Genomic DNA, 22994 nt, shown 5'->3' on the forward strand with positions numbered 1-22994 from the left:
GCAAGTTCTTTGCTTTTCATTTGCAGAAGGCATGGCACAATTTTTCTTTCTTTTTCCCTTGAATTCCTGAGCAGCGGGAAGGGAAGGGAGGCAGAGATGATGCCTCAATAGCTAGAAGCTTTGAATTCTTTAGAAAGCAGATCCTAATGATTTTAAGGTGGTAAAACTCTGGGCAGTGCCAGTTTACATGACATTCATCTTCGTAAGAGCAATGTTAAGGTGATCAGAGATCCTTCATACACCAAAATGCAGACTTCAGCCACCTTGTCACCTAAATCAGTAATGCTGTTATCTTTCCTTTAAACTCCCCTCTGTAACTAGACTTCTGCCTCTCGCAGTGGCCTAGGGGTTGAATGGCAGTGGCCTGTCTTTTCATGATGGATTTGCTTTCATTTCCTTCTGTGCTGTTTGATTCTTTCTAGCTTTAAAAGATTCCAGTAAGAGATCCATTAACAGCGACTGGAAAATTGAGCTTCCCGGAGAGTTTCAGATCGCAGGCACTACCGTCCGCTACGTCCGAAGGGGGCTGTGGGAGAAAATCTCTGCCAAAGGACCAACTAAAATACCACTGCATTTGATGGTAACTTTATGTTCTTTCTTTGTGTTTCTTAAGCGATGCAGCAATAGAGGCTGTGAAGCCAAGCTCCAAGTTAAACTATACTTTTTGCTTCCTCCCCACCCAGAGGTATTCTGTTGTCTCCCCCTTATTCCCCTGTCCCCCCCTCCCTCGATTTCTTTTGCAAGGTTTCAGGGGCTGCTTGTGAAAGTCAGAGGGCGAGCACAGTGCCTGTGTAACACTGAAACTTGGTTTGTGTCAACAGGCGGGCTCCATAGAAAGCTTCACACTAATCTCTAGAGGAGGCTGAATCTATGATATACATCAGACAGTGAGACACAAAGACGTTGTTATGGGTGCAGTTTTCCAAGGGCCTTTGTTTTCTATGCAGATGCCCGTTGGCTCCTGCAAAAACACATTGGCCAAACAGCTGAGTCAGCTCATGCCAAGTATGCCGCGTTTGAATGTCATTTTTGCTCATACATATCAGAAAACGTGCAAGTTCAGTGAGTGTGCAAAACCTGTGCCGTTTTTGGCCTTCGATGATGCCTGGGTTTTACATTTCCTGTGATATTTTTTAAAGATTTAAGCGTTGCTGCAGTTGTCTGCTCGGTCCTTCTGTTAGCCAACCATGCTGCTTTATAAGCATGGCCAAATGAGTCAAGAGACCTTCAGGCTCAGAAGAGCAGGATGCTTTTCCCAGCTCTGTCCCTGACTTGCCGAGTAACTCGGGGAGCATCACTTCATGGGTTTTTAATTCCGTTTCTACCCCTGTAAAATGGAGACGATAGTATTTGACTCACACAGATGTTAATAAATGAGCATTTGCCAAATGCTCTGCACCTCTGGAATGGAAGCCTTCATAAGCGCATAGTTCGCTCTGCTTCCTGTAATTTCTGTTTTCTGTCCGCTTACATTTTTCTCTGTGCTGTTTCTTATCTCTGTGACTTTTTGCCTCCCCTAATTACCAAAACTGTCTTTAGACACAGCTAAGCATTAAACATCTCAGAGTGTTTCCTCACCTGGACTTTTAGGGCTCCCCTTGAAACTGCTGTGACCACTCCAGCTTTCGCTGTATAAGCTTTCCATTACACTGTTTCAAAAGCTCAGATACACGGTAGAGTTTCCCTTTAAAATTAACCCCAAGCACGACATGACATTCCTAGTAGGGCTTTCGTGCAAGGGAGCGTCCGCATCCTCGTTTCCATTTACCAAAGAGTTTGAGGGACTTACTCAAAGCTACCTACTCGATTAACCGAGTCTGCTGGAGCATTGTAACCGGTATGCTTCAGCGTGCTGCAGCGTCTCATCTATTCAGCAACCCTGCGTTTCAAAATGGCAGCAGGGGCGTTTTAACTAAAGCTCATCAAATGTGCATTAGTTAAAGTGCCTCCCCCACCATTTTGAAACGTGGGACACTGAAAACGTGAGACACTTTAATTTTAATGAGACACGTTTTAATTAGTGCAGCACCCAAGAGCCCCTCTAATAAAAACGTACCCTCCCCCCCACCCCCAGAGTACGTGTATAGGTGCCCAAAGAGACTATTCCCCATGTACCCAGAAGTGCATGTTCTAGTTACTCTGTTAGGGGCTTTGGAAACTCAGATGTCCATGATGGCTGCTTCAGCATTAAGGATGTCAACTTAACAGTTCGGCTGAGATCCAGACCTTCCCCCTGAAAACAAGCCTTTCACACTATATAGATAAAGGAGCGCGCCCACGTTTGGATATGGAAAAATGTGGCATAAGGTTTCTGTGCTTGTGCTAGATCTGAATATCCCAAGGCTTGGCGTGGCTGTGGCAAATGTGCATGTCTTTTTTTTTTTTTTTTAATGGAAGCAATCCCCCCACTCCCTGCAGGAAAACAATTAGATGAGAGGTCCCACGACAGTGAATTTTCTCCACCAAAACCATTCATTACCATTCGTTACCATACAAACTGGCATTTTCCTGTAGAACTGAAGAGAAGTGAGGTTCCTTCCTCCCTCCTGGAAGAGCTTTAGAAACTGGGGAGAGACTATTATCAGCCATTAAAATAAACGTGCAGCCCAAAGTCATTGGGAGAGTAATAAACACAGCTCATTTGCACCAGCATGTCATTTATTTGAAGCTCTTTCCTCAAGTCCAATATTAATCTTTTCCTTGAAACAGGATAGCGGTTTTAATTCTTTCAACACAAGAACGAGGAGGACACTTGCCAGTTACCTCCAAATAGAAAACCGTTGTCCAAACAATGGCGGGGCACACTTGACTGACAAACAGCCAGAAGCCTCGCTCCATCCATTGTGACCTGCATTTGAAACCAATTATACACACGCACAAATTATACGTGGCTACAAAATTGCATGAAATTGGTTTCATATGGGACCTTCAATTCGCCGGTCTCTTTTCCCCCATATTGAGATAATAAGGATGTCTTTTAAGGAGCTGTTTTTTAATACTAGAATGCTTGGGGCGTTTCTCCAAATGCATTACTGTAAGTATATTTCTTGGATGGATGGCTGTTTGTGTAGCTAGGCCTGCAGGAGACCTCCTCTTGGCAGCAGAGGAAAAGTGAACGTTGCAGGGCACAGAGCAGCGTTAAACCTGACTGCTTCCTTCATTCGGTAGAAGGAGCTGCTTGTATCTCACGGGCTGCACTCGAGGCTGGGAGGGACCTGAGTTCTCAGCGAATCGTCTAACATCTTGGATTCTGCGGGGCAGCCATCCCTCTTCAAATTTATCATGACGATCGTCTGGTTCGCAGCAGCCTTCATGTTGGATTTGGGTGCAAAATAATGGAACGCCCTCAGACCAAGAGCAGAAATTTTCCTGTTACCCACATCTGACAGCAGAGACTTTCCCTGCTGGATTCTGTGCTGTGCAGAACAGCCTCCAAGCTGCCGGCCTCACCATGCATTGCACAGATACATAGGATGTCCGCTGTTGCAAGTCAAGCCCAAATGTTCAGCCCATATAGGTTTTCTGCGCTACTGACTTATTGGATAGGGTAATTTTCCCATGCCTTAGGAGGCTGGAGTTGACAGCCTACCTTTCTGAATAATTGCCTAGCTGCTAGTGAGATGATTGTGTAACATTAATTGTATGCAAGGGAGCCGTCTGTTGGTGTCGTGTTTATTACTGAAATCAAACTATGCAAGTTGTGCGTGTGCGCATGTGTGCATTCATGTGTGTGCATGTGTGTGCATGTGTATATATGTATGTGTATGTGTGTATGTATGCATGTGTGTATATATGTGTGTATGTATGTGTGTATGCGTGTACGTGTGTGTGTATGTATGTGTGTATACATGTGTGTATGTGTATGTATGTATGTATATGTGTATGTTTGTGTGTGTATTGCCCAGAAAACTGATCCTTTTCTTTTAATAAGCCCTCCCAGCCCATCCTTACCTCCCACAGTAAATCATAGGGTAGGGGAAATGGGCCCATCTGATCTCGTAGTGAGGTTTCACAGCAGGGAGACTCCCCTAAGTGTGCTAGTCACTCCTGATTTACACTAGTGAGCCAGATCGGGCCCCTCTGTCAGTCCAAAACAGACCCAGGACTGTGATCCCATCATGAGTAAATGCAAAGCAGCTTCCTCCAGCGTCTTCTTACTTCTAGTCATCCCAGTCAGTGAATTTCACGGAGTATGGAGGTTGGGAATGGCCTAGCTGAGAGTCGCACGCTGTTAAATGCAAGTGTCTCATCTCTGACCCACAGCAGCAATGTCATGGAGAAGTGAGAACTCAGATAGAGCCAATAACGTGACCAAAAAACGTGTTTTGTTGGGGAAAAGCATGAGTCCTTTCTCCCTCAGAATACACCTATATGTATGGAGAACCTATTAAATCCCATTCACATGGCTTGTCTGTGAGCAGAGGGATATGTATATTCTACTTAACATAATTTCCTAGGGCACATCAGCTGTTAGGTTTCGGGTTTGGGGTAGGGGGGGTTAACTTGTTTAAGTTGTAAAATGAGCTTTGTGTTAATAAGTATCACTCACATTAAACTCAGATACCAGTCAGCTGGGAAGCGATCCTGTGTCGCAGTCAGGACCTCCCTGCACCCTCCCAGCTCACCCATCCAGAAGTCTGAACAAGCCGATAGGCCTCATAGAGAACCTGACTTCCTGAAGCAAATTTAGGCACATAGAGTGAATGACTTTTTAATCCCCTGTGATCATAAATATAATTGTTGTGTGAACATAAAGTTGACATAATGTTTCCTGCAGTCTAATTACTTCTGTTCTGATAGCCAGAGGCCAACTTGATTGCACTGGATGCCAAAAATCGATTTAAAAAAAAGCCAAATTCCTCAGATTTGACTGCCTAAATCTAGGCCCCAAATTCGAGATGTAGACGTTGACCTAAATGGCTTGGTTTTTCTGAAGTACCGAGCACCTTTACCCCTGAAGAACAAGCCACCTTTATTCAGGTAACTCGGTAAAGAGCTGGGTGCCGCTCCTGTGGCACGTTAGACAGCGTCAGCCTCACCTTAGCACCCTAGCTTCACCAACTCTGCACCCTGGTACCGCTCAGCATCTCGTGACAGCCTTTCTTCTGCTGCCAAACCAGGTGCTGTTATTCCACGACCAGAATTACGGAATTCATTACGAGTACACCATCCCCGTAAACTACACCGCCGAAAACGGGAGCGAGCCCGAAAAGCAGCCGGATTCGTTGTACATCTGGACGCACAGCGGCTGGGAAGGATGCAGCGTGCAGTGTGGCGGAGGTAAGGCCGGGTGGGAGCAGGGGGTAGTCGTTTTGTGCGGGGTTTGCCCAGGCAGGCAGGAAAGAAGCCGGCGCTGCCAGAACCCGGGACGCAAATGAAAACGGCCACGACCGTAGGGTCAAAGCGAAGCTCGTTTTCACTACATCTATCAGCTTCTCATCTGCGTCCCAACTGCTGATTTACGCCCGGGCTTTTGGCAGGGCCACTTCTCTGTTGGCTCGTTCCCGCATGACGGAGCTGCACCTGGATGAGTGCTTCGCTGATGGCTTGCGGCACCGTGTGCAGCCCTGTGTCTCCAGGCCCTGTCAGATTCTTGGAGCAGAGCTTTCACAGGTGTGCCTGGATGTTGGCCGAGAGAAGCTTCCTTCCCCGAGGACAAAGGGGAGGGGGTTTGTTGGTCATGACAACTCGCTGCAGATTGCATGAACAACAGTTAACGAAGGGTGAGCTTTCTGGGTGCACATTAGCACTCTGCAGATTGTGCTTCTCAGTGGGCCTGTCCCAGACAACAGGATGCCCAGAGGTAGTTTCACCTGCTGTCGACCAGAAGCAGACAGCGGGGAACACTGCAGCTGCTGCCATCCATTAGGTTCCTGCAAGGAGAAGAGGTAACTTAAGTCTGTCCTGGAAACTAAATCTCTCCCCAGGGCCTCTTCACAACCACCACTGCATGGCACTAACCCCGTCTATCCATCCTATCATGGAGCTAAAGCGTGTTCAGCCTGTCCTGTGACAGGTTTGCCAGTGTCACTGTGTGAAACGCTTCATTTTATTTTCTTTCTAGAAAGCACTGATTTAAAATCTGACCTCTTTAATTTCCTTTGAAAATCCCAGTTTCTTCCAGCCAGTGAGCCCTCATGAGAGCAAACTTGAAACCTCTTTGCAGTGTCACGAGAGCAAACTTGAAACCTCTTTGCAGTGTCTTATGTATAATAGCCCAGCCACATGGGGAGGGCCACTAATGTCATGCTCTGGCAGCAAGCCTCCCACCAGCAGTAGTCTTGGATACATCTGCTGTGCATAAGCACTTTGGTTTTCAGGCACATCTCACCACTTCCATCTGGGACTCTCAGACTGCACGAACTCACTTACAATTCTGAACCAATCGCGCTTTCAATCATCAGGAGCATATATCGAGTCTTTACATTACACTGGATTCTCCACTGACAGATCTTAATGGATTTCTTTTTCCTGTTGGTTGCAAATCACGGGAGCTCAGTTTGTGCGGTCCGACTTCAGGTTACGGTGGCAGAAGCCCATTCAAAATACACAGTATTATAAAGTTCAAGTGACATGGTGCGCTGGTGACGTTTTCCTCCAGGGACTTCAATGTTGATTTGTCTTGTCAAAGTGGCTGTCTTACTGTCCCAACTCCGTGTTTTCACATGTTAGTAAAATGTTGAACCCAAGAACCACATTTCGGTTGCCTCGGTGGCACTATGGCCCCTTTATCAGTTGATGCGTAGACCAAACTGGCCTGGAAATAGCAGAACTGCTCTTGAACCTGGTGTCTCCAGTCAGCAGTTGTTTTGAAGGTAGCGCTCAAGGCTTGGAAAGGATTGATAATTTGTCTGCTCATTTTGCTGCTGGTAAAATCTGCCTTAAGCCCAGTTTTTTTAAATCGATCACTCCTTTAAAGACTTGTCCTTCACTTCATTAAATAAGTTGGATGCCAGTCAGTGTAAAGGAGGAGAAGACACAGAAGCCCAGCTGTTCAGCAGGAAGCTCAGGTGGAGGGCTGCATCAGAGGTCATTATTAGTCATTTGCTGTGCTTTCCTATATTAGGTGATGTGGGAGTCATGGTGACATGTGTAGTAGCAACCCAGGTCCAAGCAGTTTGCTTTCAAGATTGCATTTACATTAAGTCTTAGAAGATATTGCTCAGCCTGCTAACACTGCCAGAGCATGATCATTGCAGGAAGAGATGCAGTTTTCCTGGCAAGACAGTGCAGTTTAGAGAGAGGGCAGAGAAGACCGGGAACAAATCACCTGCAGACATTAGTTCTACCAGTGATATGTCGTGGTGGGCAGAGAGAGCTCTGCTTTAGAGACTATTTCAGTCACACGATCTTAAATAGCTTGCAGCCCCGGACAATTAACTAGCTTCTTGATCTCTAGTTCTTTGATTTGGTTTCACTTTCAGGTGAGCGGAAAACCATCGTGTCCTGCACGAGAATTGTTAACAAGACCATGACACTGGTGAATGACAGCGAGTGCCAGCGTGCAACTCGCCCGGAGCCCCAGATCAGGAAGTGTAACACGCACCCCTGCCAGTCACGGTAAGAAGTTACAAAAAAAAAAAAAATCAACTTCTCTGTCTCTCCCAAATGCCCAGCTCCAAAGCATCACCCTGCAGAATATCATGGAGGTGTCTGGAGGGATCGGGGCCGTTGCTTGCTGCACTGTGTGGCTGTGATACTCAGGCTCCGTTTGCGGAGCAGATCAGATGTTCATTGCCTCTGTGTCCGTTTCCTTTACAGCCATTAAGTCAGGATTCCACTTGCACATGCAAACCGCTGGGAAATCTTGCCCACCCTTGGCTGAAAGTGCTGGAGAGCCAAACCACTTGTTGTATGAAGCATGACAAGGTTTGAGTCTCACCTTGTTTCTGTGCGGGCCGGGCCCCGAGCCTGCCCTCGTCGCCATGCGCAGCGGTGATTCCGATCCCATTCTGGCCGCCATGGGCTAGCCGAGGGCGAGCCGGGGTCAAACTGGACCCATCTCCGGTGCACGCGGGCTGTGGCCGTCAGCCCGGACACGCGGGGTGGGAGAAACCGCCGGATGGTTTTGTGCACGCGAGTTAGAATTAGTCACAGAGGCGTAACGGTTGATTGAAAAGATTATTTACTTACACCCAAAGATGGTATCAGTGTAGGCTAGATAAGTTTCCAGGCACAGCTCCTGCTTGAATCCTCGTTGGAGGACTCTGACAAAACGATTGCTCCCACGGAGTTTGCTAGGCTCCGCAGGTCCGGTTAAATTGGGTTCGAAAAGTTTCCCCCGAGTTATTCAGGCTCCGCGGGTCCGATAAGTTTTCCCCGGAGTTTGCTAGGCTCCACGGGGTCCGAAATTATAGGAAAGGGATACGTCTAGGATTGCGCTCGGCGACGGGGAGAGGCGAGAAGCGAAAGCTCCGTAGGCTCGGCTCTATTGCCTCTCTCTGCCTGCTTAGGGGAGGCGCGCCGGATCCGCGAGGGTCCACAGCACTTGGAGATCTTCACACAGAATATCTCTCTCTCCTCCCTCCTCCGGTTTTCGTGGAGTCCTCCAACTTGGGTGGAAACCACACAAGCCTTATGTACGGCTAGCAAGCCAATCACTAGCCTCCATGTGTGCCTAAATTAGGAGTTGGCCAATAACATGGCGTGGACTCTAATACAAATGGCGGGAACTTCTTTGCGGCGAGCATCACTACGATGCAAAAGGAATGCACCCTGCAAAGAAGCTGTAATTTGGCGGGAAATCCCCCGTTGCACCAGAGCTCTCTCTCGCAACAGAGAGCTCTACCGTGCAAAGAAAGCGACAAAAATGGTGGGAAATAATTTAGCGGTGCCGAAGCACACACACAAACAAAAAATCACAACTTTGGGTTGTGACAGTTTCCATAGTCAGCACAGTGTGAGGCCTGGTTAATTCTCGCATCCCGCTGCGGGGGAAAGACCTAAGCCCTTCAACTAATCTGGTCCACGACTGTAGTCCATGTCTGATCTGTATCAGCTGACTAATTTAGATTGTGAGCATTTGACTGGGACATTATCCTTCTCTGGGTATCACACAGCTCTGTGCTCAGAGCCCAATTCAGGATGGCACTGAAGGGTATCTCTAGTATCTTTATACTGGCGCGTAGCATCGTAGAAAATTAGGGTTTGGAAGGGACCTCGGGAGGTCATCTAGTCCAACCCCCTGCTCAAAGCAGGACCAGCCCCAACTAGATCATCCCAGCCAAGGCTTTGTCTAGCCGGGTCTTGAAAACCTCCAAGGATGGAGACTCTACCACCTCTCTGGGTAATCTGGTCCAGTGTTTTACTACCCTCCTAGTGAGAAAATTGTTCTTAATATCTAAACTAAATTTCCCTTTGCTGCAACTGGAGCCCGTTGCTCCTTGCTCTGCCATCTGCCACCACGGAGAACAGCTCCATCCTCTTTGCAACCCCCCTTCAGGCAGCTGAAGGCTGCTATTTCATAAATGTCATAGACATTAGGGCTAGAAGGGGCCTCGGAAGATCATGGAGTCCAGCCGATACCCCCTGAACAGTCCATCTTCTTTGAACCCCTCTTCAGGCAGCTGAACGCTGCTGTTAAATCCCCTTGAGTCAGTCTTCTCTTCTCCAGACTAAGCAAGCCCAGTTCCCTCAGTCTGTCCTCATCAGTCATGTGCCCCAGCCATTTTCATTGCCCTCCCCTGGACTCTCTCCAATTTGTCCACATCCTTTCTGTAGTGGGGGGGAGGAGGGAGAGGGGGGCAAAACTGGATGCAGGACTCCACATGTGACCTCACCAATGCTGAATAGAGGGGAATAATCACTTCCCTTGAGCTACTGGCAACACATCTACCAATGCAGTCCAGGATGCCATTAGCCTTTTTGGCAACAAGGACATACTGCTGGCTCAAATTCAGCTTATTGTCCACTGTCACCCCTAGGTCCTTTTCTGCAGAGCTGCTGCCCAGCCAGTGGCCCCCAGCCTGCACCGGTGCATGGGATTGTTCTGTCCTAAGTGCAGGACTTTGCACTTGTCCTTGTTGAACCTCATGAGATTTCTTTTGGCCCAATCCTCCAATTTCTCTAGGTCACTCTGAATCCTGGCCCTACCCTCTAATGTATCTATTACTCCCCCCAACTTGGAGTCATCTGCAGACTTGCTGCAGGTGCACTCTGTGCCATCTACCAGGTCATTGATGAAGACATTAAACAAAACTGGCCCCAAGACTGACTCCTGGAGCACTCCACTTGATACCAGCTGCCAACTCGACACTGAGCCATTGATTACTACCCTCTGAGCCCGATGCTCTGGCCAGTTTTCTGTCCACTTTACAGTCCATTCTGCCAGCCCGTACTTCCTTAGCTCGCCTGCAGCAATGTTGTGGGAGACTGTCTCAAAAGCCTTGCTAAAATCAAGGTACACCACCTCCTCTGGTTTCCCTACCTCCACAGAGCCAGTCATCTCATCACAGAAGGCAATCAGGTTGGTCAGGCATGACTTGTCCCTAGTAAATCCATGCTGTCTGGTCCTAATCACCTTCTTCTCCAAGTGCTTAGAAACTGATTCCTTAATGATCTGCTCCATGATTTTTCCAGGTACTGAGGTGAGGCTGACCGGTCTGTAGTTCCCTGAATCATCCTTTTTCCCTTTCTCAAATATGGGCATTATGTTTGACCTTTTCCAATCATCTGGAAACTCTCCTGATCGCCATGAGTTTTCAAAGATGATGGCCAACGGGTCTGCAGTCACAAATGAGCCTTCTCCCTCATCACCCTCAGATGCATCCCATCCGGCCCCATGGACTTGCACACGTCCAGCTTTTCTAAATAGTCCCTAACCTGTTCTTTCACCACTGCTGGCTGCTCCCCTCCTCCTCAAACTGTGCTGCCCAGTGCAGTAGTCTGGGAGCTTCCCTTGCCTGTGAGGACTGAGGTGAAAAAGGAAAAAGGCTGGTCTTCTGCCATACTTGCTAGTTTTCCTGTACATCGGGATGGTTTGTTCCTGTGCTTTCAGTCAGGCTTCTTTAAAGTCCAGCCAGCTTTTCTGGACTCCTCTTCCCCTCAGACTGGCTTCCCAAGGGGATCCTTTCTGCCCATAAGTTCCCTGAGTGAGTTGAAGTCTGTTTTTCTGAAGTCCAGGGTCCTTACTCTGCTGCTCTTCATCCTTCCTTTCCTCAGGATCCTGAACTCAATCATCTTGTGGTCGCTGGTGCCCAAGTTGCCATCTACTGCCACATTCCCCACCAATTCTTCCCTGTTCGTGAGGAGCAGGTCAAGAAGAGCATGGCCCCTAGTTGGCTGCTCCAACACTTGCACCCGGACGTTGTCCCCAACACTCTCCAAAAACTTCCTAGATTGCCCGTGCACTGCTGAATTGCCCTCCTAGCAGATGTCAGGGTGATTAAGGTCCCCCATAAGAACCAGGGCCTGTGATCGGAAACTTCCACTAGCTGTTTGAAGAAAGCTTCATCCACCACTTCCTCCTGGTCTGGTGGTCTATAGCAGACCCCCACCACGACATCACCCTGGTTGCTCTCTCTTCTAACCTTAACCCAGAGACTTTCAACAGGCCTCTCTCCAGTTTCATCCTGGAGCTCTGAGCAAGCCTATGATTCTTTTAAATAAAATGCAACTCCTCCTTTTCTTTTCCACTGCCTGTCCTTCCTGAACCGTTTGTACCCATCCATGACAGTGCTGCAGTCATGCGAGCTCCCACCAAGCCTGTTATTCCACTCACGTCATAGCTCCGTGATAGTGCGAGGACTTCCACTTCTTCCTGCTTGTTTCCCAGACTCCGTGCATTCATGTACAAGCACCTGAGCTAACTAGTCGATTGCCCTGATTTCTAAGGAAGTATGAGAGCAAGCACCTCCCCTGTTGCCCCTTCCTGCTTGCTCTTCCTCCAGGTCTCCCACTTCCCAACTTGCCTCAGGGCTTTGGTCTCCATCCCCCTAGGGAGCCTAGTTTTAAAGCCTTCCTCACTAGGTGAGCAAGCCTGTCTGAGTATAGTACCCAAGGTAAGGCTGCCTCCCTGGCTCTGGAGGCAGAGGCAGTACAGCCATGGTCATACAGCACGGCACGGGATGGGGTTGATGAGCCATGCTTCTAAGAGCCTGCATCCTGCTTGAATTGTATTGAAGCCAGTGAAACTTAAGCAGGTGGTTGGAGGAAAGCACACGCTTAAATGCTTTCTGCAGACAAATTCAGGGCTCAATAAGTAGTGCAATAAAAGCCCTCTGCTTCATCTCCATGCCTAGGGATACAAATCAACCTTATTAAACCAAGTCGGTGATGAAATCATAAATTCACCTACAAACCTCATCCTGGGAGCAATTCCTCATGTTATTTTTCCTTTCCCCTCTTGACTGTGTGAAGTCTCATGTAATTGATTGGCACACTTCCATTTTTGATAGTGATAAAGGCCCCTGGTTCATGTAGACAGCTCCGTAGCTATTGACTATAGTTGTATAGTCAATGCACAATAACAGTCTGTAATACTGACAGTCAGATAATGCAGTCAGAGCAGCACAGTTCCTGCTGGATCCAGCCAGGTAACAGAGGACACAGAAATGTTCCTTTCTAGCTTCTCTTACTAAGAGATATGACAAGTGAGAAGAAACACAGAAAAGCTGTGTTAAAATTGGATTGATGTTCTGATTTAGACCACTAGACCAAGGCAATGCCATGTAACATCATGGTGAGCCTTTGTTCTTAATGACCCAGAACAAAAGTGATTTCCCTCTCTGTTCAACACAGTGCTGTGTGCATAAGCACAGTAGCTCATAGCCTCTATGAGGTGCTTGCCCTTGCATGGCACAAACACAGAGCATTGTGGCTCTAAGAGCAAGTACAAAAATGAACAGGGACTCTAGATCCTGTTCTGTTTGAGTGCAGCTGCCAGCTCATTCCTGATCAGTAGAGCTTGAAGGCTTGAGAAGAACTTCATAGCCCCGGAGCGTGACGGCTGCAGATTGTGGCTTTGCCCTGGCCCCGACCACACTGCCCCCATGGCAAGATCTCAGTGGCCCTGGAGAAGCCCCCTGCCCTGCCCTGCCATGCGCCCTGCCAGCACGGCTGGGGCCGGCCTCCATGGCATCCCCAGCCTTGCACTATCACAGCACAGCTGCTGCTGGAATCTCCATGAAGACCGGCCCCAGCCATGAGGGCACGGGCTGCTGGGAAATGGAGTCCATTGCCGGCTGGATCCGATCCGCAAGCCGGATTTTGCCCACCCCTGGTCTAGATCTCTTTCGAACCCCCCTTCAGGTTCAAAAACTTCATAGCAAAGAGCAGTTGTTGATATCAAGAGAGTCGCATCTAAAGCTTCTGAGCTTCTTCTGCTCAGGCGGACCCTCTCTCCTTCCACGATCTGCTCCTTTTCAATCTCTGCTCTTTGGAAGAGCGTGGCATGCAGTGGACTCAGATTCTGCTCCCCCAGAAGCTGACATCTCATCTTTCATAGGATCATAAAATCACAGAATATTAGGATCAGGAGGTCATCTTGTCCAACCTCCTGCTTAAAGCAGGACCAACCCCAACTACATCATCCCAGCCAAAGCTTTGTCCAGCCAGGTCTTAAAAACCTCCAAGGATGGAGACTCCACCACCTCTCTGGGTAACCTGTTGCAGTGTTTTACTACCCTCCTAGTGAGAAAGTTTTTCCTAATATCCAACCTAAACTTCCCTTGCTTTGGCCCCTTGACTTTGGCCCCTGTTTAGCCTCTGTTCATGCTTGGGCTATCAGAAAGCACAAAGACCTCATATTCTTTTCTGTGTCCTGTACCTAGGCTCAGAGCTCAGCAGCAAGTGGTCCTGCCTCCCAAAAGGTACCATGGTGCTGGCTCCAGACCCATCCATTTCACACTGTCCTCCACACTTTGCTGACTTCACCTGTTTGCACCCATAACTCTGTAACTTGATTCTAGTATCTGGGGCAGGCCCCTACTTCAGAAAAGCCTTTGTTTCCTTCCCTGCAGCCTACTGGTTTTGCACAGCCCTCCAGGGTGGGTCTCTCCATCAGTGAAGCTTCAGCCATCTGCCATCTCTCTCTGTATTATAGACCAGAAGCCACTGGATGGTGCAAGTTTCATCACTATTCTCCCATGGTGCCATGTGTCCACATGAGCCAGGCTTTATCAGATTAAGACCTAACATGCTTTTTCTCCATGAGATATGTGGCTTTGTACAACATTGTGGACACATTGCTATTGAGGTCCCAGCACAGCTATCAGAAGCAGCAGTTCCTAGGAGGTGATGAAAGGCACTATGGGATACTTTGCATATCTACAGGAACTGTGAAAGTTGGAGTCCCCGGTAATTTCCATGGGGAGGTTTCATAAAGTACATGATGCTAGCACCATTTTCAAGTCATTGCCTCAAGTGGGAGCAAGGAAAAGCACATGCTCCTTGCTCAGCCCAAAACATGGCCATAGGGTCATCTGAATAGCCTGTATTCCCACCGGGAAACTGGTGGGAAAGCAGACAGGACAAGGGGTCTCCAGGGGCAACTCTAGGGAAATGGAGCAGGTCACTGTGCTCAGCCTGTGGTGGTCAGATAGTCACTCCCAGTAGGCCAGTGCATTGTTGGGAAGACTTTAGTGTGAACCTAAAGGCTATCAGAGCTCCAAGAGCCATGGCACTTGCATTCATAGTGAGATGCAGCGATTGTGGGTGAAGGGACCATGCTGTTCTCCACCTTCTCTACAACCCCTCGTGCATTCCCTGCTCTGTACAGTGAGCAGTGACCATGGGCCGAGATAAGGATGGAGTTAAATCGCACGCGCAAGCACACATCCCAGACCTGCTAATATTACCTTCACATGTCCAAATTGCCTTGCTTTTTATGGACTCCCGTCTCAACCTTCGTGTTAGTCCAAGATAGCTGATAGATTTTCTGTTTGGAGTTATCAGGCAAAGTTATTGGCATAATTAAGCCCAATTATCCTCAAAAACAGCTTAGTGACACAGTGATGCTCTTACCAGTCCATTTTGTCAGAGCCATGGCAGCAAACACCAAATGCGCTTAGTACCCAGAAAGGCCACAAACTCCCGCTGACGATCTGACAGACCGCATTCCCTTGCTCCCTCCGTGTAGACCACACTTTCACACTTAACATGCTTTTGACTGGAAACATTTTCAGAAGCACATTCTCTGGGTCTCAGTAGAATTTAAATTTCCACTTGCGTTTGCCCACCCAGATATTAGAAATGCATGCTTAGCATATTCTCTGACCAAGAACATCTTAAAGAAACCATTCTCTTTCACCATGTCAATGCTTTTTTATGAGCCCTGAATTTGTTTTAGGGTTTCAAGTAAAATTATTATAGCATCTTGTTACAATATGATCCTTTCCTATTTCCCTTCCATGCTCAGTGATTTACCTGAGAAGAAAGGAACAATGGCTTCCTTCTTTATGTAGCCAACCTACTGTCTTCCATTTCTCTGGATCCAAACTGCACTTCTAACTTAAGTTCAAACAGAATCACTTTAGGGAAGATCTGCCTTTTGGAAAGGCAATGCACTGGATGGATCTCAGCGGGCCTGGGCTCCGTTCCTGGTTCTTCCGCTGACCTGCTGTGTATGACTTTTGGCAGGTCTTTGCCATCACTACCCCTCTTTCAGTCCTTATCTAATTAGATGACTATGTCTCTGGGGTTGAGAGGAGACTTTACTGTGGGTGTGTAACAGGCGACCTAATTGCTATTGGAGTTTGTAATGGAAATAAAAAGTCATAAGGCCCATTAACCATAAGGTCAGCTGAAAAAACAAACAAAAAAGATGCCATGTCAGTAATAAGTGTCTGTCTTCTACCGCAATACCAAAGTGCATTCCAAATTATCCATCCCAGGGAAATCTTGGGAAAACCAGAGGAGGTGGGGCTAAGGGTAGTAACCGTGCAACCAGGGAAAAGATCAGAACCCAGCAATTGCAGCACAGGATCTGAAAAGCCAAGGAAAGCCTGAATGAAGAATTTAATTCACTAACATGTTTTAAAATAAAATATCACAGAGTAGAAAATAAAATAAGTTTTGTTGAAACTGGCAAAAATAAAAGAATCTTTCATTCTTTATTATTGTTACTCGTTTGCCTTTTAAAAATGCCTCTTTTTCTTCCTATTTTATTTTTTACGTTCCTTGACCCTCTTTTTCCATTAAATTTTTTACAGCTTCCTTTCCTGTCTCAACTGCACCCTATTAGCACCTCTTTATTCTAATCCTCTGCCTAGCTCTATAGATATTTCTTACAAAATCTTGCTGGAACCATATGGAATCTGGATTTTTGCATGCGGTGTGTATGGGTCACTTCCAATATACTGAACACCAGCCTAAATATATAGGCAGACCCAGCCCTCGTGTTGGCACGAGGCTCAGAAATCACAGATCACATCAGCTGCTATTACTGAAAACATAGGTCGGCCAGTGGCCACACACTTCAGTGTGCATGGTCAGGGGCTGTGAGCGTTAAGCTGCTCTCACCTAACACAATCCCAGCACCAAGAACTCCTAGAGCTTCCTATTCCTAAAGGCGAGGGACAGACATTCAAAAAGCCTGAGCCTGAATTGATTCAATCTTTGCAGGTTAGTTTAACCTGCAAAGCTTGAACCAATATGGAGGTGAATAGACATTCCCTTTTCGTTCCAGAAATGCAGGCACATGCCTGCAGTGGCTCAGGCTAGAAGCCGGGGGGGGAGGCACTAGAGCAGCCCTCCCTTCCCTTGTACAGTACTGCGCGGTGGGAGAGGGCATGGCCAGCCCCCAGCAAGATACTCTGATTAGGGAGGGGTGTAAACCCCCCACCCTACCTGCACTGTCTCAGGCTTTTCTCCCCACTCGCTGCTTAAGAGGTGGGAGTGTTGCCAGACCCCAAACCCTGGCCAGCACTCTGAGGCAAAGCAGGGGTGTGCAGTACATGCATCTGTTGATGATACGGAGCTTTTCAATCTCCCTTTCCCTGTCTGCAAACCTGACAGGGCTGCCAACTAGCAGGGGGGCTGATAAAACCACAGCGTTATCAGCCCATCACTGTTATCAACCCTCTCTCATTAGTTCCAGCTCTTTTTAAACAGCTTTTTCCAAGGAGCAACATTACTAGTTGACTTGATGATTAGCTCCAAAAAGCCCAAAATGGGTACTGTTCTGTCTGCCTGTCCCAGTGAAATTGGAGACGCACACACAAAAGCACCTCTCAGCATTAGCTAGCATACCACATGCCTAGGGTCCGTGCTGTGGGAGATGGGAAGGAGGGAGGGGTGAATCTCTGCTTGAGCAGCAAGCAGCGATGGAAGCCAGGCACATCCTGCTGTGCCTGCAGTCTCCCCTGGAGCTCTAGCTAGGGAGGAGAAAGGCAGGGCCAGGCCTGTTCTTTGGAGCACAGCCTAGCCCAGCCCAGACCAGGGCTGCAAAACATCTGGGATGCTGGGAGACTCTGGTTTAACTTAAACCAGGAAGGGAACTGGGACAGACATTGCATAAACTGGTTTGACCCAAATCAGATCATTCTGATACTACATTCAACCAGGTTGATCTTAAACCAGTTGCAGCCATTTTGAAACCGGTTTATGTACACTGAACTTATTACAGGTTTAAACCAGTTTCTGACCACTTAAACTGGTTTATGTGTAATGTCTGTCCCTAGCCAAAGTGTGCGGTGACCTGTATGCAAGCCCTGTTAAATAGACTCTTCTTTAAAATAAAGTAAAGCCACTGACATGTTAATAAGGAGTGAGTTCTTGCTGGTTTCTCTTGGATTTTCTGATGCTTCTGCCTTTACAGAGCAACAACACTCAAGAATTCCTCCTCTCATCTGTGCCAGGTACCACAAGATTTGGGGAATTCATGCGTTCCCTGCTTGGGAACAGAAGACTGGACTGAGTCCGTTCCCCTGCTGTCCCAGTCCCCATATCATACAATCCCAGCCATGCAATAAGCAAGCTGCATGCTAACAGTAATTAGGGGTTTTGCCTTGCAACTGCTATTGGAAGGGGTTTTTTCAACCTCATTGTTTGGGTGATTAGCAGGGATCCTGGTTTTCTCTGATTAAAAAAAATCCCCCATTTTCAGGTTAAAGAAAGTAACCCAAAATCCACATTTTTCCATGATCAGAATGAAACACCACTATATATACATCTATGTGATAGAGGCATTTCTTTTTAATCATGGAAAAATGTGGATTTGGGGTTACTTTTTTTAACCTGAAAATTGGGGATTTTTTTTAATCAGAGAAAACCAGGATCCCTGGACTGATTAGAAACTTTCTCCTAACTTTCTCCAGGGCAGCCTAAGGGCCAAAAGGGGAGCACATAAAAAGTGGAAACAAGGAGAGATCACCAAAGACGAATATACCTCCTCTGCTCGTGCTTGTAGGGAGGCAGTTAGACCGGCCAAAGCTACCATGGAGCTGAGGATGGCATCCCAAGTAAAGGACAACAAGAAATTGTTTTTTAGATATATAGGGAGTAAAAGGAAGGCCCAGGGAGGAATACAACCCCTGCTAAATGGGCAGAAACAATTGGTGACGGACAGGGGGGACAAGGCTGAACTCCTCAACGAGTTCTTTGCCTCAGTGTTCCTAAGTGAGGGGCACGACAAGTCTCTCACTGGGGTTGTAGAGAGGCAGCAGCAAGGCGCCAGACTTCCATGCGTAGATCCTGAGGTGGTGCAGAGTCACTTGGAAGAACTGGATGCCTTTAAATCGGCAGGCCCGGATGGGCTCCATCCGAGGGTGCTGAAGGCACTGGCCAACATCATAGCAGAGCCACTGGCGGGAATATTTGAACGCTCGTGGCGCACAGGCCAAGTCCTGGAGGACTGGAAAAGGGCCAATGTGGTCCCCATTTTCAAGAAGGGGAGGAAGGAGGACCCGGGCAACTATAGGCCAGTCAGTCTCACCTCCATCCTTGGCAAAGTCTTTGAAAAAATTATCAAGGCTCACATATGCGAGAGCCCAGCAGGACAAATTATGCTGAGGGGAAACCAGCACGGATTCATGGCAGGCAGATCGTGCCTGACCAATCTAGTCTCTTTTTATGACCAGGTTACGAAATGCCTGGACACAGGAGGAGAGGTGGATATCGTATACTTAGACTTCAGGAAGGCCTTCGATACGGTATCCCACCCCATACTGATGAACAAATTAAGAGGCTGTGATGTGGATGACTACACAGTCCGGTGGGTGGCGAATTGGCTGGAGGGTCGCACCCAGAGAGTCGTAGTGGATGGGTCGGCTTCGGCCTGGAAGGGTGCGGGCAGTGGGGTCCCGCAGGGCTCGGTCCTTGGTCTGATACTCTTTAATGTCTTCATCAGCGACTTGGACGAGGGAGTGAAGTGTATTGTGTCCAAGTTTGCAGATGACACAAAGCTATGGGGAGATGTGGACACGCCGGAGGGCAGGGAACAGCTGCAAGCAGACCTGGACAGGTTGGACAAGTGGGCAGAAAACAACAGGATGCAGTTCAACAAGGAGAAATGCAAAGTGCTGCACCTAGGGAGGAAAAATGTCCAGCACACCTACAGCCTAGGGAATGACCTGCTGGGTGGCATGGAAGCGGAAAGGGATCTTGGAGTCCTAGTGGACTCTAAGATGAACATCAGTTGGCAGTGTGACGAAGCCATCAAAAAAGCCAATGGCACTTTATCGTGCATCAGCAGATGCATGACGAATAGGTCCAAGGAGGTGATACTTCCCCTCTATCGGGCGCTGGTCAGACCGCAGTTGGAGTACTGCGTGCAATTCTGGGCGCCGCACTTCAAGAGGGATGCGGATAACCTGGAGAGGGTCCAGAGAAGGGTCACTCGTATGGTTAAGGGCCTGCAGACCAAGCCCTACAACGAGAGACTAGAGAACCTGGACCTTTTCAGCCTCCGCAAGAGAAGGTTGAGAGGTGACCTTGTGGCTGCCTATAAGTTCATCACGGGGGCACAGAAGGGAATTGGTGAGGTTTTATTCACCAAGGCGCCCCCGGGGGTTACAAGAAATAATGGCCACAAGCTAGCAGAGAGCAGATTTAGACTGGACATTAGGAGGAACTTCTTCACAGTTCGAGTGGCCAAGGTCTGGAACAGGCTCCCAAGGGAGGTGGTGCTCTCCCCTACCCTGGGGGTCTTCAAGAGGAGGTTGGATATGCATCTAGCTGGGGTCATCTAGACCCAGCACTCTTTCCTGCCTATGCAGGGGGTCGGACTCGATGATCTATTGAGGTCCCTTCCGACCCTAACATCTATGAATCTATGAACTTCCAGCCTAAACTTACACATCCACTTTTATACACCAATTTATTCTTGTGCTGACATTTTCCTTTATCCAAAATAGCTCTTCTCCCTCCGTAGCATTTCCCTGTTCCTCCTTCCCCTGAATGCATCCTATCCCCAGGCTAAATAAGCTATGATCTTTTCATCAGTTCTGGCAAAAGAGGCTCTCCATTCCCTGATCATCTTAGTGACCTTCTTCAGTTTGAGTTTTCATCTTTCTCGAACATAGGTAATCTGAGCTGTACACAGACAGTTTGGCTTCATTTGTACTTCGTACATGGCATTAATACTTCCCTGTTTTAGGAATACTTCTTCACAGTTACATCATATTGATATATCATAGTTACCCTGTGATTGACTAGTACATCCAGATCTTGCTCCCCCATCAGTTATCTCCAATGACTGATGAGCTCCTAGCTTACAGCAGAAATTCACATTATTAGTTCTTAGGGCATAACCTTGCATTTTGTCCTGCTTATTTTTGGTACACTTTCTATCACTTCAGTCCTCCAGGTCATCCCGTTCTTTTTGTATGCTATCCCAATCCTCTGCTGTATTGACAATGCCCCCAAGCTTTATCATCAGCACATTTTGTTAGCACACACTTCCTTTTTCTGCCATGTTCATTAATGAAAAGATTAATGAAATGGGATTGAATCTGAGACTGGCCCTAGAGGAACTTCTCTAGCAACCTCCCTCTCTCCCAGTGACTCCCCTTTCAACCCTAACCATTGTCACCTGCCCACTACACAGTTTCTTACCTAGCTCACAGTTCTTCTACTAGTCCTCTGTGCCTTACTGGCATCTAGCTGGGTTAGATCCAGTTCATTTCCTTTGTCTAGGACATGGGTTTCCAACCTTTTTTAATAAGTGTACCCTCAGCGGCCAGACACGGAGAAGGGTTGGCGCACGGCTGGACGTGGAGCAGCGGCAGTGCAGGGTGGTAGATGGTGCCAACAGCGGTCACGTGCTAGCTTCCGGCTGCCTCTCTCCCCCCCACGTCTGGGCAGCGCCTGTGCAGCCTGCAGAGGGGCACCGTTGCCCCATCCCTGCTCCCGGGAGGTGGCAGCGCGGGGTGAAGGGTGATGGCGCTCCATATCCGCCCACCTGCAGGAACCCCCTATGGCCTTCCCAAATACCCCTGTGGTACGCATAGCCCTGGTTGGCAACCCCTAGTCTAGGAGATCACTTATCAAAGAGAGACACCCACACTGCATTTTATGCCATTTTGCTTTTGTTTCCACATCTTTACTTATTCTTTTCTCCAAGGCATAGATTCATAGAGTTGGCAGGGACCTCAGTGGGCCGTCTAGTCCAACCCCCTGCCCCTGGCAGGCAAGAAAACAGTCACCAACCCTGGGGTCATGTTGTGATCCCGACCAGGTGCCTGTCCAGTCTCCTCCTGAAGACCCCCAAGGATGGGGAGAGCACCACCTCCTTTGGGAGCCCATTCCAGATTCTGACAACCCTGACCGTGAAGAACTTTCTCCTAACGTCCAGCCTAAACCTTCTCTCCAGTAATTTATGGCCATTGTTCCTTGTCATTCCAGGGGGTGCCCTGGTGAACAGATCATCGCCTACTTCTTGTTGCTGTCCCCTTATGAATTTGTACGCCACCACAAGGTCCCCTCTCAGCCTTCTCTTGGAGAAGCTGAAGAGGTTAAGGTCCCTTAGCCTTTCCTCATAGGGCCTTCCCTGCAGGCCTCTAATCAGGCGAGTGGCCCTTCTTTGCACCCTCTCCAGGTTGTCCGCATCCCGCTTAAACTGCAACGTCCAGAACTGGACACAGTACTCCAGCTGCAGTCTGACCAGTGCCACATAGAAAGGGAGAATCACCTCCCTGGACCTGTTTGTGAAGCACCTACAGATGCACGACAAGGTGCAATTGGCTCTACCAACTGCTTCATCACATTGGCGACTCATGTTCATCCTGGAGTCAACAGAGACTCCAAGATCTTTTTCTGCCTTAGTGGAGCTAAAAGGTCGCCCCCCAGCCTGTAGGTATGATGGCAGTTCTTCCTCCCTAGATGCAGCACCATGCACTTCTCCTTATTGAATTGCATCCTGTTGCTCTCTGCCCACTTCCCCAGCCTGTCTCGGTCAGCCTGGACCTGGTTCCTTCTCTCCAGGGTGTTAGCTGCACCCCATAATTTTATGTCGTCCGCGAATTTGGACAGGGTGCTTCCCACCCCCTCATCCAGGTCACTAATGAAGATGTTGAACAGCACCAGCCCCAGAACTGAGCCCTGGGGGACTCCACTGCCCGCTCTACTGCATGTTGTGAGGCTGTTGAGATCAGAGAAATGGGCCTGTACTGAACAGGATCACTGTTTCCCCCTTTCTTTCTGCATCTTCCCTTTCCCCACTTCTGGGTCAGTTTTCTGCGTTGGCCTCCTCATGGAGCTCAGACACCACCATAAACCATCTAGTAGAAAATCTCCAGTGCCAAAACTGAGCTGGCTGGAGCTGTCGGCCAAAGTGACAGTCAAGTCAACATGTAGCAGCTGCCTGCTAGGCAAGTCTCAGCAGTCAGAGTATATTACGCTGATGTTGAATGCTCCGTGGTACCTCCCCGTTCAAAGCCAGAATGACTTCTGTGTCCCAGTTTTTACCTGAAAGCACTTACCAATGCCAATATTTCTGGAAGTCTTGTACACCTCATTATAAGATGTGTGGAACAAGAGCAGGGTTATAGTTGGCAGTCCCGCACATACAGCTGTAGGGATGGAGAAATATTCCCAGTGGAGTATTGGTTTGAAATAGA

At 48.2% G+C, this 22994-nt stretch overlaps 1 protein-coding gene across 2 annotated transcripts in view; it reads left to right on the forward strand.

Moving 5' to 3' along the window:
* Positions 1 to 22994, forward strand: part of ADAMTS17 (ADAM metallopeptidase with thrombospondin type 1 motif 17) — a 261444-nt gene that overhangs the window by 188682 nt on the left and 49768 nt on the right. For both annotated transcript variants that reach the window (XM_019477538.2, XM_019477539.2), the window contains 3 exons: positions 423 to 580; positions 5121 to 5280; positions 7425 to 7560. In XM_019477538.2, coding sequence (XP_019333083.1) covers positions 423 to 580; positions 5121 to 5280; positions 7425 to 7560 — 454 coding nt within the window. The remainder of the gene's footprint in view (positions 1 to 422; positions 581 to 5120; positions 5281 to 7424; positions 7561 to 22994) is intronic.

This window comes from Alligator mississippiensis, chromosome 11 (assembly GCF_030867095.1).
Source record: "Alligator mississippiensis isolate rAllMis1 chromosome 11, rAllMis1, whole genome shotgun sequence".
Classification (NCBI taxonomy): domain Eukaryota; kingdom Metazoa; phylum Chordata; order Crocodylia; family Alligatoridae; genus Alligator; species Alligator mississippiensis.